General features: G+C 35.3%; 1 protein-coding gene across 1 annotated transcript; it reads right to left on the bottom strand.

The window, feature by feature from the left end:
- Positions 1-903: 903 nt before the first annotated feature.
- On the bottom strand, positions 904-7,395 carry glipr2 (GLI pathogenesis-related 2). The gene is made up of 13 exons (XM_065267050.2): positions 7,222-7,395; positions 6,034-6,060; positions 5,548-5,757; positions 5,015-5,092; positions 4,523-4,705; positions 4,172-4,300; positions 3,578-3,793; positions 3,326-3,403; positions 3,066-3,248; positions 2,651-2,776; positions 2,344-2,562; positions 2,180-2,257; positions 904-1,972 (listed from the first exon to the last, which is right to left on the bottom strand). The coding sequence occupies exons 2-13, from the start codon at positions 6,038-6,040 to the stop codon at positions 1,812-1,814; spliced, it is 1,668 nt and encodes a 555-aa protein (XP_065123122.1). The 5' UTR covers positions 6,041-6,060; positions 7,222-7,395; the 3' UTR covers positions 904-1,811.
- Positions 7,396-18,567: the final 11,172 nt, after the last annotated feature.

Here is an 18,567-nt window from a genome sequence, read left to right as displayed (position 1 = left end):
GGCAGATGCCTGCCAGAAATTTTGAATTGGTGAAAATGGCTTTTGGGGTGCAACATTTTTTTGTAGTGCTTGACCTAAAACAACCTTTAATCTTTAAAAACAAAATACAAAACATTTAAAATTAATTGATCACAGCATCTGAAGTATCTGAGTTACTTATAACCAGACTATCAGTATGTATGTGGTGAAAGGCATGTGGATAATGCCAGACTTTGCTTTTTCTTGCCTACCGTTGCTGGTGATTCCTATGAGGAAAGTTAACCCAGTTGTGGAAAAAACTCAATTGCCCTCAATTGGCACAACAAAGAGCTCTATAGTAACATGATGCTATAGAAACTTTCCCTGTGCAAGCCTCTCATTTGTGTGACACATAAAGATACAGAGTGTCCAAGAAACTCAAAACAAAAATTGATTTTCTGTATCCAACATATGTACTGTACATGTGCAGTTTGGGTTATACAGTACCCACAAAAAGTTTTGCCTTGATGTAGCAGGAAAAACACTCCGTATACCCCTTCATAATAATATTAAAATATTTTATTTTAATATATTTATGATGAATACTATTAGGATTAAAAGGCAGCTTCTTTACCATGACTTTCATTATTTTGACTTTAAACACAGTTTAAAATAAACGTTAGGAGCTTTGTGCTTGGTTTATTGATTTGCATTTTACTTCCAATTGAAAAGTAAATTAACCTTTTAATTTTAGTTACTCATAGTGGTTCAGTCTCAAATATTTCATTTTTCAGCAAAAAAAATATTTTATGTCATTTTTTGTACTGTATATTATAGCACTTTTCACAACCCTGTATCAAAGCAGACTTACATAAAGTCTTGCCTTGATGTTTTAGTGAGCGTGCCAAAAGTGACTTTGGCAAGAAATAAAGTGCAGCAATAAAGTAATTTGCAGACATTTATTAAGATTAACAAGTATATGCCTGTTACACATGTAAATCAGTATTTTTTGACAGCTTTAACAAATGCATTGGCTTTCATTTTAGCCACTTATTATTCTATTACATACACTCTTAGAAAGAAAGGTACAAAAGTTGTCACTGGGACAGTGCCTTTACAAAAGGTCCTAATATGTACCATTTTGGTATAGATATGTACCTCTGAGATACCATTGTGCACTTTTTAGGTACAAAAGTGTACCTTTTGAAAAGGTACCATTCCAGTGACAACTTTTGTACCTTCTTTAGAGAGTGTATTCAACAAGTAAAAGTCCTTAACCACAGTAAACATGCGTGTGTATATAACTTTTAAGTTGTTCCGGATGGCTATATTCACAAAAAAGACAGAAGCTCAGGAGATTATCAAGAGAGACTTTTGTGTCTGTAGCACCACAATGAAATAGAGATGTTCATGCTACATGACACCATGCAAGTCCAGTTTTGCATTCCCACCCAACCTCTCCAGGTCTATGCAGCAGCAAAGAAGTAAAATGGTACTTTAAAAAACCCTTACCTGCTGAATTGTTAGCAGTTAAAAGCAATTTCTTTTTTTGTGCTTTTTTCTGGATGTGCTTTGAAGTGCTAGACACAAGTTTCAGGCAAAACTGCCATCATCATCAGCGAATGACAAAAATCTTATCTCAAAAAAATGTGACTTGAGCAACTCACATTGACTACCTTTATAATACTTTAATGATAATGACACTTAACACTATAATGACTATTAAAAAATATCTATGTTCATATAATTTTCAGATGGTATTGCAAATATGTGAGGGAGATAAAATAATAAATTAATTTAGTAATTTTACAATTAGCTATTTATAATGTGTAAAACGCTTAGAATTCAGCAGATTACTTTCCAGCAGGTTTGACATTATCCTGAAAGTAGCCAGGGTTGGTGATGTTGCCAGGAGGTTTGTAAAAGGCCACAGTGATATACTTGCCCTTTCCATCTGATCCCAGACCAATCCCAACTTGCTCTGTAGACCTCCAAATCATCTGTGTAAAGTTACCTAAACACACATGAATATTTTTTTATTTTGAAATCATGCATTATTACATTTTTTTTTATAATAGTCTTATTTTAGACTCATGATGACTGAAGAAGAAGAATCAGCAAGCATTAAAAACATTGCTCATATTTTAAATAAACATATTGTACAGCTTTATTATAATTTACTTTTTTATTTAACAATATTAATACAAAATTAATAACCTACCAGTTCCATTTTGAAAGCCAGGGTTTGCAAAGTTGTATTTTGTATTTTCTTTGTACCATGATTCAGCAATCTCTTTTCCTTTATATAAAAAATGCCATTCATCAGTGCTATAACCTCTTACAGTGTATTAAATACTCATCTGGAAAATATACCGTACAACCGACCTGTTGGAGGCACCATGTTGGAGGTCCATTTGTATGACATAGTTTCTCCATGGCCTTTGCCGCTGTTCTTCAGAGTATTTATGCTAATCAGATGTGCTGCCCAATCCTGAGCCTCTTTGCAAAGGGTGGGGCAAAGTGAGAAAGGCCGTGCCCCATGTTGCCGTCTGTAATTGTTTTGAGCATCAAGGAGAGACTGGCGAAACTGTGATAAGTCGTGACCTTCATCACATGGAGAGAAACATATGTTTAAAAAGAATGAAAATAATTTTATAATCAGATTCCACTTTAATCCAGTCTGAGGTTTTACCTTTTTGGCTTTTGCTCTGTGGAGAGGGATGTGAATCATGTGTTGGCGATACAGAAGCGTGAGATGCTGAAGGCAACAGATTTGACTTGATGCTGAGAGCAGCAAGTCCTTGTCCAACTCTGTCAGCTAAACAGCAAAACATGTCAGTCAAGACTGATTGAGAGAACAAAACAGTCCTATTTGCATATAATTAGATATACATGTATGCAGATGCTTTTATCCAAAGCACATCCAGTTCATTCATTATGCAATTTATCATTATGCGTTTGCGCTGCTTAAGCATTTTTTGCATTTTATTTCTATAATCTCTACAACATATTTTATTTTACAACAGTTGTCCGTTAGTCTGATTCTTTTAAAAAATTTTCAATATCACATAGATTCTCTGAGTTTATTATAGTCATACAAGACTCACCAGACGGGGTGGATTTTAGGTCTACAGGGGAACCTGCTGGTAGGACATTTCTTTCAAAATAACCAGCATTGCTGATGTTTCCTGCAGGGAGGTACTGACCCACCACAAACGTCGTGTTACCATCAGTGGCCAATCCAACTCCTAACTCTTTTGTGTCCTTCCACACCACCTGTGTGAAGTGACCTGGACAAACCACCAGAGGTCAGTGTTACAAAAGAAACTATCGCAAACGTTTAACCATCACTTACTGCTGGATTTACCTGTTTTAGAGCTGAATCCAGGCCTGCTGAAGCTGTAGTCTTTTATTTCACTGTACCAGCTTTCCACCGCCTCACGTCCTGTCACATACAAACATTCAAAACATAAAAAAACCAAAACATTTGAGACAAGAACATTTCAGCTAATAGACAATGGCTGATGATGGATTGCTCGAAATAACCAAACCACCAAAGATCCAGTTTTTCTTAAAGAGGTTAGGCTACTGGAAAGTAAACAAATGTCTAGACACAAACCTGTGAGTTTTTTGCTAGCTGAACTCCATGCATAGTACACATTTTCTCCATGCTCTCCATTACTGTGCATGAGAGTTTTGATTGACAGCAGATGTTCCGCCCACTTCTGTGCAGATCCACACAGGTTTCTGTTTATGGCGAGGGGCGGGGCTCCATGTGTTTTGCGGTATGTGTTGTGAGTCTGTAGGAATTCGGTTTCAAAGCTTCTGTCTGGTACTACAGACAAACACAAAAGGAAATTTGATGTCAAGAAAGACAAACAAATCCAATACTGAATGGGATGTTGAAAGTACACCTGTTATATGCTTTTAAAGCGTAACGCGAAAGACAAGCTTCAATGCCAGACCAGGAAGAAACAGAACTAGAAATAGACTAAAATATTTTGTTTGTTTTTAGGGCAGGTACTAGATAAATAAAGGTGAGTTTTACTCACAATCTATGTTTTTTAGTATACACGTTATGTAGTATTGAATACAAGAGGACACAATTGAAGTAATGAATACAAAATGTAAACACTTCAAATAGTGTTTAATACTACTTTTTCATTCAACATCAACATTTACAAGAAACACATTTGATTTTTTTAGGTCTTACCCATTGAGCTGCTGTTCTCACAAGGCTCTCTCCTACCTCCTAGTGGTGATGTTGCTGTATTGCGAGGATGTGAAGGCATTCTGTCTGAATGCATGTTTGATGCACCATGTGCTTGTCCCACTTTGTCAGCTAAATGTGATGTCAGATATTTTGAATATTTACTATACATATTTATTATATATGTAATGATCAACAATACATCTATCTTTTATTATATAACATTTCAGACTAATATTTGCACAACACTTTCATTTTTAGGAATAATGTTTTTATTAAAACTTTATTAATTTTTTGATTTTATTTCATTTTATTAAATCTTCGTCTGTACTCTGTGAAGTAACACTTACTTACCAGTACCAGTTGATTTAGGGTCTATAGGGGAGCCGGCTGGTAAGACATTTCTCTGAAAATACCCAGCATTGGATATATTTCCAGCAGGCAGGTACTGACCCACCACAAACGTTGTGTTTCCATCAGTGGCCAATCCTATCCCAAGCTCCTTTGTGTCCTTCCACACCACCTGGGTAAAGTGACCTGGAGAAGCATCGGATGTTGGTGTTGGTTAGTGTTGCAAAGTTTTGTAACCACATTCTTTTTGCACTTACATTTTTAAGTTTAAGCAACTTGGATTTACTAGTCATTTTAACTGTATTGACTAGTGATGAGTTGCTGTAACATATAAAATAAAGTTGACATAACTAAAGCAAATTCAACTATATTTATTAAGTTATCGAAACTCACCACTTATCAAGATAGTTAAAATGACTTATAAAACTTAAAAATGTAAGTGCAAAAAATATATATATTTTAAAGGGCACCTTAAACAATTTCAGGGGGATATACCTGTTTCAGAGCTGAACCCTGGTCTGCCAAAATTATAGTCCTTAATTTCTTTGTACCAGCTTTCCACTGCTTCACGTCCTAAACAAAGCAAGTTAAAAAAAAGTTAAAGTTATATTTTACATTCTGCTAAAAGATGTTCTATTTGGTACTAAATAATAGAGTTAGTTTTAAGATCTGCGTAATGCATGCATAGATTTTATGTGACCATGACCTATAACATACACTCCAAAATAAATAAAGCTGTCACTGGGGCAGTACCAAAACATACACCTTTATACCTAAAGGGCACATTTTAGTACATCATGGGTACATATTGATAATTTAAACATACATTGTAGCTTAATGTTATATATTGGCACCTAAATGGTACCAGTGACAACTTTTATTTATGTCATTTATTTCTGATAGTGTGCTTGATCACATACTGATCAATAAGTGATTTGCCTCTTGTTCTCATGAGGTTCTCATATTTTGGATGAAGAATTAACCTGCCACAGTTATAAGGATTTAGCAAACAGAGCTGTGAAGCTGACCTGTGAGTTTTGTGGTTCCTGAACTCCAAGCATAATATAGATTTTCCCCATAGTCCTTCTGGCTATGTTTCAGGGTCTTGATGGACAGCAGGTGCTCCGCCCATGCCTGTGCAGAGCGACACAGGTTTCTGTTTATGGCGAGGGGCGGTGCTCCATGTTGTTTGCGGTATGTGTTGTGAGTCTGTAGGAACTCGGTCTCAAAGCTACTTCCTGGAAGAACACAAAGTTTGGTGTGCACAAAGTTTCAATTTTAACTTTAACATTTTTATTGCAATCACTCTTCAGAAATGAACAGGCATTTAAAAAACTAGTCCTTGTCTTTAGTTACATTTAAATAAATAAATATTTTTGTTCTGGGTAGTTGTAGCTGTGGATAAGTTGTATACATTGCCCTGAGATCTACAAAAATATTTTAGTTAACCACATGGTGGAGCCAAAATATATTTAGTGAAAATACATTTGAGATTGAAAAATGTCTAAACTCACCTGCCATCCATATAACTATGTGAAAGACTATGAAACAAAAAGATAAACATGCATTTAGCTAAACCAGTTGAACCACAGTGACCATTTTTAAAGAGATAAGAAATCTAACAGAAGATGTGGACCACTCCCACTGCCTCTATGAAAGAGATATCCTTACAAAATTTACATCACAATGTTAATGTGGACTGCAAACACAGCAGAATATATTTAAAGGTGAATGTTTATGCAGTTTAACATATTGCTGTTTTAAATAAATGGTAAAACATTTTACAAGCCTAAAAATACCACAATGGAACAATTGCATGTCAATAGTACACAAAGGGTAGTGTAAACGCCTACCACTATTCTACCTCATATCACTGGATAGTATATGTTTTCTTAAATAACTTTATAGGTATGTTAATGACTAAAAAGCATTTTATAGATGCCTGCCTACCAAAACTTAGGATAACTTTTTTATTGTGCATTCAGAGACCCATATGATCTCACTATCTTAAATATGCCCATCCTACAATAATTTAAACAATACGATATGTTTCATCAAACAAACTAACAATGCATTAAAACATTTATGTAACAGTTCAACTGAATGTCATTTCTGTGAATTTCAATTCTGGGTTTCAGTTCTGTATTTTAAGAGTTGGCTTGAGTCAGTGTGTGTGCTTGTGTTTATGCGACAGGAAATCATCATGCTTAATGAAAAAGCAAAGGTGTTACTCTTGATTTGACACACGTTAAACTACTCTGCAAACAGAAGTAGGCTTTAATTTAGAGTCAGGCAACTAAACTTAACACACATTGTATTCCACATTTGTTGTAATTTGCATGTAGTCATGCCAAAATTACAATTAAATGTAACCCTTCCACATCCAATATCGCACCTTGGAACAATAGGTAGGCTATGTTTATCATTTGTCCTTCTCATTACTATAATTAAGACTGCTTGAATAAAGCATGTTGAATGGCAGATGCCTTTTGTCCCATTTGTATCTAATGTCATTTACAATTCAAATGACACATATTTTGTATGAAATCTAAATGCTTTCACATTCAGTACACTTTGCAATTGATGCAATTGATGCTGTATTTGCAATTATTTGTAAATGGAAAAGGCAGTAGCCTAATGTTAACTGTACTATTTACTGTTATGTGTAAACAAATTCATGCAGCCATGAATAATATGCATACCTGTCTAGAAGAAAGCAGGAATGTGTCTTCTTTAAATGTTAATTCCTCCCTCTCTCTCTCTTTCTCTGCATCTTGCTGTCTTGCTGTGAATGTACGTGCTATATATCCGCCAAAAGCTGCAACGCCCTCAAGACCAGGAAAGAGTGTGCTGATGAAACCTCTATTAACACACACACACACACATCACACATACAAACACACATAAACACGTGGGCACACAGACACACACACACACACACACGCATACACGCTCACACACACCAACTAACACAAGCAAGTTCGTTTCACAATATTAATAGGGCATCTCATAGACATCAAGGCTTGGCATTTTCTACCCTCTTAACCTGAACTCAAACCTGTTCACTTTAAGCTAAATATCTTTACAAGTTGCTTTCAAACATGCATTATATCCTTATTTGAATGCTACCAAAAACAAGGCTGGGGTTCCAACTTGTTCTGTCATGTGCCATTTTTTTCAGTTCATGTTTTATCTTTTCTTCTTTCCCTGTTATCCCTCTCAACTCTCTCAACTTTCAGTGCTCAACTCTATTGCGCTAACACTTCCTGTCTTGCTTGACTGTTTTCACCCACCAAGTCCGGCTTTATCGTAATGTTAAACACGCCACAATTTCACAATTAGGTCAGAAATAAAAGTCACAGAAAAATATAAAATACAAATATATACGTCAAATTCTATTGTACAGTGTGCCTGAAAAAATTGTTAATTCGAAAGCATTTTTCTGTATTGGGTTTGTCCCCTTTGTCCTGCTTACTCAAAACCATCTTGGGGTTTCAGATCTGTGATGCAGTGGGTAGCACCTGTGGAAATATAATTTTATAATGTTCATCATTGCTGAGAGTTAAACCAATCAACATTGCCAACTAACTGATAATGTGAGTTACTGTATCACCCTAGATGAAAGATATAGGCCATATCCTGGCCCCTGATGCCTTTTGTTCCAGTGTGCGAGTTGGTGGCCTTTAGTTCATGATTTAATCAAAGCTTGAATCGAGAGTAAATCTCAGGGCAAATGTGTGAACTTTTCCTTTATCCTTATGGTAAGGAAGTGGTCTCTTTCTTGCCTAACTGTAACCTTTCTTTCATGTTTATATTGTAATTTGAAGGTATTGTTTTCATATAAAGTGACTGCCCCCTTTGAATGGCTTTAAATGTAATGCATGTATACTTTAAGTCAAAATTGTTGACTGCAGTGCCACAAGTACTATAGTATGCTCTGATTTGAAGACTAATGCTCATCTCTATCTGAAATAAAGACTACTGCTCCTGGCCTTCGCTAAAAAAAGGTTTCCAACACACCTTATTATCTGCACCTTTAGGTCATTTCCCAAACCAGTTTTTCCTCATTTCCTAAACTTTGCCAAAAATAAAAGTTAAATTACCTGTTTTCAAAATGTGACAGTGCAATTTGATACATTAAATTGACTGTAGAGCATTCGAGAACAATGTAGTATAAACATTTTATTTTTTCAGGACCAGGAAATATATGGGCCTAAAGTGCCTTTCTTTTCGTTAACCTTAAACTTTGTATGTGAGAATATATATACTGTAAATCTTATTTAACTTTTAAAGAAATAAAAGTCATTTATATCAATGACCTTGTAATTGTCAAAAGGTTGCTCATTTTACAAAATAATTTAGATTTTATTTTATAGTTCTGAGCTGCAAAAACATCCTCTTGACCTTTTTAAAGATAAAACACACCGCAAGCAGATACATTGTGACACTTCCTGTTTCCATTATTTCACCAATAGTTTAGTTCCTTGCTATTTTAAAGGAGACATATCATGAAAATCTGACTGTGTCCATGTTTAAGTGCTATAATTGGATCCCCAGTGATTCTATCAACCTAGAAAATGTGAAAAAGTACCAGCAACTCAGTTTTGGTAAACCATTCTTTGCAAGCATGTGAAAAAATAGGTCATTGAAAATCTTTAAAAAAGCAAAAGGGTTTTAAATGTGTTCGCTATATGAGCAGTACTGCATGCCACTTAAAAAAATAAATGTTTAAATGGTTTAAGATGCTAAACCAAAGCCAATTGAATTCTCATATTTTTATCTTGCAAAAGCTTTGTTGCTTTAAAGTGTAACCTGAGGGTGGCAAAATGGCTCAGTGGGTAGGACTGTTGCCTCACACAGCAATAAGGTCCCCGGATCGAGTCCTGCTTTTAAGTCAGGTGGCCTTTCTGTGTGGAGTTTGCATGTTCTCCCTTTGCCAACGTGGGTTTACTTTGGGTTCTCCGGTTTTCTCCCATATATAGGCCAAAAACATGGAAGTTATGTGAATTGGAGATATCAAATTGCACCTCCCACAACCAGTTTATGGATTAACCAGTTCAAGCCATGAATATAGCTATAGATGCTGGAATAGCGTGAAGAATAAAGAAAAAAGAAGAAAGAAAATGTAACCTGAGAAAGTGTTCATGTAGGTTTATGACCACTAGTGGGCAGCACAGGTTTAAATATTACTGCCTTATAAAAAATTTCAACAAATAACAGTACATTCTGTTTCTGATCTGAAGCTTCATTTTTATGCAAAGCTGTAGTTCCACAACTGCATGAACAGCTCATTTCATATTGATCATCCTCATTGTCTCAGTATGACTGAAGATATGATGATGTAAATTTGAAGCACAAATCAACACTCTGAATTAAAGACCGATTTAATCAGCACCCATGTGTCCTGTTTTCAGAAGAACAATCGTAAATCTAGATCTGAACACATGAATAGCAAACGCGCAAGCACTGAGCAACGTACACACTCTCAGAAAAAGGTACAAATGTTGTCACTATGTTACCTTTAAAGGGATAGTTACCCAAAAATGAAAATTCTGTCATCATTTACTCACTCTCATATTGTAACAAACCCGCATAAAATGTTTTGTTCTGATAAACACAAAGGGAGATATTTTGAGAAATGTTTGTAACCAAACCGTTTGTGGACCCCATTTACTTCCATAGTATTATTTTTTCCTACTATGGAAGTGAATGGGGTCCACGAATGGTTCAGTTACAAACATTTCTCAAAATATCTTCCTTTGTGTTTATCAGAACAAAGAAATTTATGCGGATTTGTAACAACATGAGAGTGAGTAAATGATAACAGAATTTTCATTTTTGGGTGAACTATCCCTTTGAAAAGGGCCTCTTATATGTACCATTTTGATACAGATATGTACTTTGAGGTACCAATATGCACCTTTAGGTTCAAAGTGTACTTTTATAAACTTGCCCCAGTGACAACTTTTGTACCTTTTTTTCTGAGAGTGTATAAAGTCTTCCCTTTGAATTACAACGAGACTGATAAGTCTAAAACCAACGGCTCAGGATCCTAAAATCTAAGAAACTCTGCTTATGTAAAGGAGCTCTTTACTCTCTCTCTCTCTCTTTATCTGTTCCACTGCTGGTCCTGTATTTCTAACAAACTTTCCTTGTGCTATAAATCTTTTGGACAAAGATAATTCTCATCCAGGCAGATTCATTTTCCACAATGCATCCGAGCTCAGGTTAACAAGGCCCAAAGGATGGAGGAGAGGTTTCTGGGAAAACACATTCATGCGGACAGCACAAACATCATGAATTTTTTAAAGTTGTACGAAATTTACAAATGAGTTGGACTCCCTTGCACTTTGTTCATCTATAGCTGGTAAGAAATCTGTACAGCTTATTTTAATGGAATTGTCATCAAAGTGAAGTTGACTTAAAAGTCAAAGCCAAAGGCAAAATCATTACCTATAATTCATGTTTAAAATAATGAGATAATAAATAGTAAGTCATTTTTTTCTGTGTCTCCTAGTACCTTTATATGTTCACATCCATGTTCACGATGTTCTCTCTCTCTTTTCTTTCTCACTCATTCACACACACACACAGATACTTTAACTTTAACTTTAATGAATGTTAAATGTCACTGATGTCACTAGGGGTTATCAACTAACTGCTGATGAATAAAACTTTCAAATTATATAGTCTTGTGCTGTGGTAATATGATGTGAGGCAGTAAAAAAATCACAAATGACCAGGATCCTGACAGGCCAAGTCATTTAAATGAGTCCAATTAGCATTAAATGTTGGCAAGCTGTAAGGTTGGTGTTTGAAATTCACGCAATTTTGAATACAGTATGTTTGAAACTGATATAACACAGTGTGTATAATGCGGTTTATATTTCCTTTACAGAGCTTTTGGAAGTTTATTTTTATCTTCTGTTAACTTAATCTGTTATTGAAAGACAATAACATTTTTAGTACATGCTTTGTTAGTACATTCATTGTGGAAGACATACAGTTTTTCTGTGCCACAGCTTTCTGAAAAGGAACAAAACAAATAATTATATATTATTACCATTGCATTTTACATTCTCTATGTTTATAGTCTCTATGTTTTGCAGAAATTAAATTTAGTGTTTTTGTAATTTCCTACAAGCTCACTGTAACAGATGCCTTTTCTATAGCATCTCAAAGGAGTATGAACATTCCCTCTTTTAATTTCATTGTCTAATGACTATGCAAAATCCCTTGACACATTTTTTTCAAACAATGTTCTTCATTCACTGAAGCGTACAAATACATATCAGGCAAAACTTTACATATTTTATACTTTCATATCAAGTAAACCCATTATGTTTTTGCCTAATATTAAAGTTAACCCTTTACCTCCCAGAATTTTTATATAAGTACTCGCCTGGTTTAAACTTTTTTTGATACAGAATATTGATTGTTTACCAATGTCAAACAAATGAATGACAAATGAAGAAAAACATCCACTTGCCATGGTTTTTGCTGGTTTTTGCTTTTAATATTTCCCTTAAAATAATATATTAATAACATATTTAATGTAACCCTGTAAATAATCCAAAGGTTTAATAAGCAAATCTTACTCATGGGTCCATATCAGCCTTGGTGCTTTTCGTTTGTGTGAGTTACATCAGGTGTGACAAGAGAAATATTCTGCAGCATTCTGTAAGAGCATGTTTTCTTTCAGCATCAGTAGTGATAAGAGCATTGTATTATTTTTTTTAATTTTTTTTTTTGAGAGAACCACACTAGACTGTCCTGATGAATAATCTATATACATGTACTGTATCTTTATTCCTTTTTAAAGGAACAAACAGAAAGGGGTTTGCGGCTGCTTATATAAATAAGGACTTGATGCAAGAATCCTACCATCATTTTCTGCTCTATATCATAAAGATAAAGCTATTTCAGTGTACTATCACTACATAAAAACCATATCCATTTTTACAGAGTTTCGACAAAACCAGTATTTAGTGGTGATCAGACTGTCTATGATAGAAATGCATCCCTGTGCAGAACACCATGGTGGCTTGTTGTTGTTGTTATACCATGATGATGTGAATTATATTTTTAGCATAGACTTTAAACAAGCATGCAATTTATTTGTCACGCAAAATGTATCTTGACACATCCCTTACAGAATCTAATTTGAACCATTAAAATCATTTTCACTTGACGTTAGGTTCTCAACATGCAGTATTTTGTGCCTTGAGGGAAACAATTTTGAGCCAAAAGACTCCAGACAAACCAGTTATTTATTGTAAACTTAATAAAAGGGGTAGTTTGGGGAAATGTAAAAACAGCATAACATCATTCAAAATCAGCACCTTTAATATGGTATCTGGCTCCATCGGCTCCTCCCTGGTATCTTGCTCCACCAGCTCCACCCTTGTATCTACATCTGCCGGCTCCTTCTTGGTCTATGGCTCCGCCGGCTCCTCACTGGTCTCTGCCTGCGCCGGGTCCTTTCTGGTCTCGTCATGCAAAATGTCATGCAGTGCTGTGCAAACCATTCTGAGTAACACAAGAGCAATTGAAGATCAGACTGAACTAAATGATTTTGAAACGCTTTCGTGATATATCAATATCAAATATAATCGACATTATATATGCTGATTTTTTTGTGACAATAAAGTAGTAAGCTTCGGCAATATCAGCATTGGATTTCATTAGATTCATTTTTTTTCTTTTTATTGTGCCTAATGTTGTCTACTTATCTGGCCCACCTTGTAATAAATGAGGTCAAAAGTTTAACCATTTGTGGCCAACAGGGGGCCGCCCTGACGCTACTGACGGCACAGAATCGAACATTTTCAGCATTATTGTATTTATTAATGTAGGCTATCCTCTGCATATCCTGTTTGCAATGTCTAATGTTTAAAAATCTCATTGTTCTGAGCTCTTAACAAAGGTTAACAGTGGTAAAATTACAGTATGGCACAGTCTCATGTTGCTTACTGCTTTTATAAAATGTAACATGTTAAAGGCATTTGTCTATTATTTGAAGTGCTCACATGCAAAAGTCGCTAAATGCCACATCTGTCGAAAATGAGATTAAGAATTTAACAAAATGCTCTCGCCACGTATTATATGCTTATCAAATACATTTGTTTAAAATTTGGTTAATCCCGGCCTCAGGCCATTCAGAAATATTGCTTTGTTGGCAGAATCCGTTAAACTTGACAGTTTCAGCAAAGTCCTCAAAGTGCACTGAAGACAACTGAACATGAACCGAAAATTGTTAAATACCACTGGAATGACTGAAGTGACTTTTGTGAAAATAAGTGACTAATAACCTTTTCATTGCCATTAAAGTGAAATTGAACCTAAACATAAGAGCCTGATAAAATTGCTCATTTACAAGAAAATGTCAGACTCACTTAGAGGGTTTTGCATACAAGCTCCTCATTTGTTGTTTAAAATGCTTCTGCCAAGCTGATATGCATATAGCACACATTTTTATCCATATCCAATTACACTGCATTTAAGATATACAGTTTATCAGTTTATGTCAACCCCCTGGGAATCATATTTTTAGAGCTAAAAGAATGACAATATCATTTATAATATTATCACATTAAACAGTTCTCACCCCAAATAATTTAATTCAATAGTCTAACTGCATATGATATAATATGTATACTTGGCACTTTAATTAAGAAGTTTATTCATGCACAGTCACTCACAAGTGTGCATATACTGTATCAAGTAGTCATAGTAGCTTTGAATGACTCATTTACATTTAGGCGTTCAGCAGACATTTCATCCAAAGTGACTTACAACAGTGAGAAAAACAATAAAGCAATTCTACTGTATTGCAATACTATGAGAATGCAATACAAAGTTATAAAGTTTCGACCAACTTTGCAGACAACACATAGTGAAAGAAGGAAACTTGATGAGTGAAACTTGAATTCAACTTGATGCGTCCATCTGCTGGTAAGAGATGAAGAATGGTGTGACAGAGCTCTTTTGGGCTCTTGAACGGCCAGTCGAGCTGCTGCATTTGAATCATTCGGAGTGGTTTGATTTCCCCTGCAGGACGATTTACTAATCAGCTGATGAGTGGATTCAGTGGATGAGTGGATTCAGGTGTCTATGAATAGGAAGAGTTGGAAAATATGTGTTAGTATGACTCCAGGAACAGGGTTGGGGAATGCTGCTGTACATTACTAATTGCAAAAAATAAGTTTTTTAGAATTTAAACTTTCTTTGAAATGAATAACCAATAGGGTTTAGTAATATATTTAATAATATACTAAAGATCAGTAAAGGAGTTCACTTTGATGTTAATGCATAAGATTTGGGTGGGGTAAAGGTGTGACATCCAGGGCCCTATCATACACCCCTGCGCAATGCGACTCCAGGCATTTCAGGCGATGCAGTTGTCACTTTCACGTCCAGTGCCACGTTGTTTAAAAAGCAAATGCACTTGCTTGCACATGCTGGTCTGTAAAAGAGGTGTGTTGTTGAAAAGTTGCTATTTTGAGGCACCTGTGGCATGCGATTCAGACCTTGTGCACCAATCACAGTCTTGTTCAGACTTTCATAATATTTCAGTACTCTTTTTGCCTCAACAAATACGACTTCCGGAAAACGCACCGAAATCCTGGCCAGAGCACGTCCGGGAAGAATGGCATAGTCACCCTGCATAAACCGTACATTATTGTTGATCCCTTAATCCGTGCCTACCTCAAAATGCAAGGATTTGTACAAAACTCATTGTTCTGAAAAGCGCTCTGTCCTCTGATTGGCCAGACGTTGTGATTGGCCTTAAGACCATCGGAAATGTAACATTCTTCACCATGTTTTAAAGATTAGGTCACAATCCAGAAAATGCAGATCACCAAATTGATTGATCAACTTTACCAGCGCGGGTTGAGCAGGATGTAACAGACTGGTAAGGTAAGAATTGCTAAAACATTAAAACCATGTCTGCATTTGTGATCGAGAAATGACAAACAACAAGTGCTTCTGTGCACTGCTCAAAACTTGTGTTTGACTCATGGTTTAGTCAGTATTAAATTCTTTAAATATGAAAACTGACTACTAACAGGCTGTATGTCAGAAGCGGGAGGAATTATGATAATGAACATTGTGACCACGTCAACAGGCCCAGGAAGTAAACTGTTGTCAATGCATGTGTTTGTCGTAGTCCAAGAAAAGAGATTTAAGTTTATGGAAGATAACTTGCGTCATTGTTTACAATGGGATTTATACCTTTTGCATATTGTTACATGTAATAATACACACTTACACACCAAAAGAAATGTAAAATCGTGAATCAGATAATTGGTGCTCTTTAAAGAAAATTCATGTTTATGTTCATGGGGCTTAATGCACTTAAGCTGTTTCATAGTGCCAGGTTTTCTTAATTGACGAAAGTTTACGCTTAAAAGACATAAAAAATGGCTTGAAATATGAAGACAACAGCCGCTTGTGTATCCTTGTGTTGTGTTCGAAAGGATTTCGGTATGCGGCATGAACTCTATAACATTCTAATTGTAGACTGTGTATGACTCATGTACTGTATATGCATATGCAACTTACATTTATGTGTTTTTTCAAAGTGTTAACATTAAAAGCTTTTTAATTATAGCCTATACAAATAATGTCTTCTTTACTGCAGGTCTTTCTGCTGTTAGTCCGCTCTAAATAATTACAGCCTTTCCCCTTCATTGATCTGCTGTTTTATGGTACAGAAATAAATTGTTTCTTAGTAGACTTGACCCCGGCAGTGAACACTGTTATTTATGTGTCACCTCCTCACTCAAGAATTGCTAACAGATTTCCTTTAGGTGCTCTATTAATGTTGGTGTGATTCTTTCATTAACTGCCCATAATATACCTTCCTATAAAGTAAACTCCAGTTTAAACTATGTGTCAAATGTGAACATTAATCCTTGAGAACCCACAAACCCTACACTTAGCATCAATTAACATCAGCCAAATTTGACCCGTGGGTTCTTCAGGGTTAAGCAATGTTCCCTTTGTAAATCACAGATCACCTGCAAGTGTGTGTACAAGAATCCGCCTCATATCCCGCCCTGTATGCCGTAAAGACTGATTCATGTCACATATGGTCCATAATCTGAGACCACTACTACAAATGTTTGCATTTTGCATTATTTTTTTATTTAATACATAATGTGCATTTAGATATTTGCCAGAATAAGTTTGTACAAAACTTTATCTTGAGCATCTTGGATAAATATAATAAAGATTATATAGAGAAAGATGCAAACCCCAACACCTGTCCATTTAAATTTCATCAAATCCTTTAAACAGGTACAGTTGGCTTTCTACTTCTCTGAGACCCCGAGTTATCCAGCCATATTAAATTTCCTCAGCTGGCAGTAAAGCTGGTAGCCTGGCATTTGCTTTACCACTAGCTGAGAAAATGTTATTCACCCACTGAGACAGCTCTCGATAGCCTGCTAAGCCCTCAAATAGCCCATTGCTGGGACACCTGGCGCCTTCTTACAGAATTACATTACCTGCTATTAAGCTAAATGTACCGGCCATAACTAACTGATTCAGCCAACCACTCCTCTTTTCGAGTAGTACGTTTTAGTTTAGTAGTTTAGTTCTAATCAATATCTGACAGTGGTAGGAAAGACTGTGTTTATTTGAATAAATAGGCAGACAAATGGAAAATATTTGACAAATGATGACATAATCTTATGACTGATGGGAAATAATTAGTTTAAACAGATCAAATATATGCACTTGTAGAATGTATCATTTTTAACTTAAACAAGGATAGTTTTTACCTTTTACAGGTTATTTTGATCATGGTTGTTATGCTTTGTATCATATGTATATTTACAGCAGTTTACAGTCATATTTTGCTATGATGAACAATATGATGAATTGCTTTGCTGTTTTCCTCACTTTAGTTATTTGCTTTGGATAAAAAACGTCTCCTAAATGCCTAAATGTCAGTTGATTGAAATGTAGTTTTCTATTAATTGGTTTCACAGACATTTATGAAAACATCTTTTGCCATTTTGTTGTGACCTTCTTTCGCCACCACTTAGGGCACAAGAAAGCACAAGAAAACTGTTCATTACTGTTATCACTGTTTCTGCACTATACTGAAATCTTTGCTCTTCCACTGGCTTTCATGCTGCTCCAGTGTGATGTGTTGTTCAGTGCTGTGTTTATATCTTCATCATATTAAATTGGGTGATTTTAATATTGTGAAGCATAGTGAAATATTCAAAGCATTTGAGACAGATTCAAACATTTTTTTTTCAATAAGGAAACCAGCAGCAACATTTAACATCTGTCTCACTGATGAGTAAACAGCAGATCATGCATTTAGGTTTAATCATTGATTTTTCAATATACTTTCCAACCCCTCATGACCACCATATACATCTTTGCATTAGGGTTTATGTTTTTTCTGACTTATAATCTTTAGAAAACTAGTAATTAGTATAGCAGCTGGCTGTGTTTGAAATAGGCTACTATCTTGGTAATGATAATTGCATACTAATTTTCTTCCTGACATAAAATCAGTATGCAGTATACTCATGCTGTGCATTTTCTCTTATCCAGATTATACTCTATATAACACTTGCTTGCCTGTATGGATCTAGAGTGTTTCACTGTAAAAAATATGCAGCATTTTTGTCAAATCAGCATATATTTTTATGTTACTTTGACTTAAAAAATTAAGTTAAACAAATTCAACCTGATTTTACAAGTTATGTCAACTTTTCACATGCCAAACCTTAAAGGGCGTGTTGCAGGTTAACCACCACTGTCGATTAATGGGTACATAAATCACTCAAGATATGTGTATAATTTTTAAAATGTCTCAAAAATGGTCTTAAAGAACACATTTTTTTACGTTTTTGGTATTAACGGTTTTTTTAACGCAATTCTGCGATGACGTCACGTTGGGGAGAAGTGGAGAAAGCCTCAGCCAGAGCCATAGAGATAGATGAGACATTTATTGCTGTTTAATACTTGCGTATACAATTTGGAAATCATATATACATCGTAGGAAATATATAATGTGTTAT

This window comes from Paramisgurnus dabryanus, chromosome 5 (assembly GCF_030506205.2).
Source record: "Paramisgurnus dabryanus chromosome 5, PD_genome_1.1, whole genome shotgun sequence".
Taxonomy (NCBI): Eukaryota; Metazoa; Chordata; class Actinopteri; order Cypriniformes; family Cobitidae; genus Paramisgurnus; species Paramisgurnus dabryanus.
Note: the sequence above shows the minus strand (reverse complement) of the source record. Positions and strands in the feature narration are given on the sequence as shown.

Bases quoted from the DNA above. Each gene is read 5' to 3' on its own strand.
- glipr2 (XM_065267050.2), bottom strand. The intron at 4,301-4,522 runs GTAAGTAAGTGT...CATCACATTTAG, and splicing joins CCCTAAATCAACTGGTACTG to CTGACAAAGTGGGACAAGCA. The intron at 3,404-3,577 runs GTTTGTGTCTAG...TGTATGTGACAG, and splicing joins AGCTAGCAAAAAACTCACAG to GACGTGAGGCGGTGGAAAGC.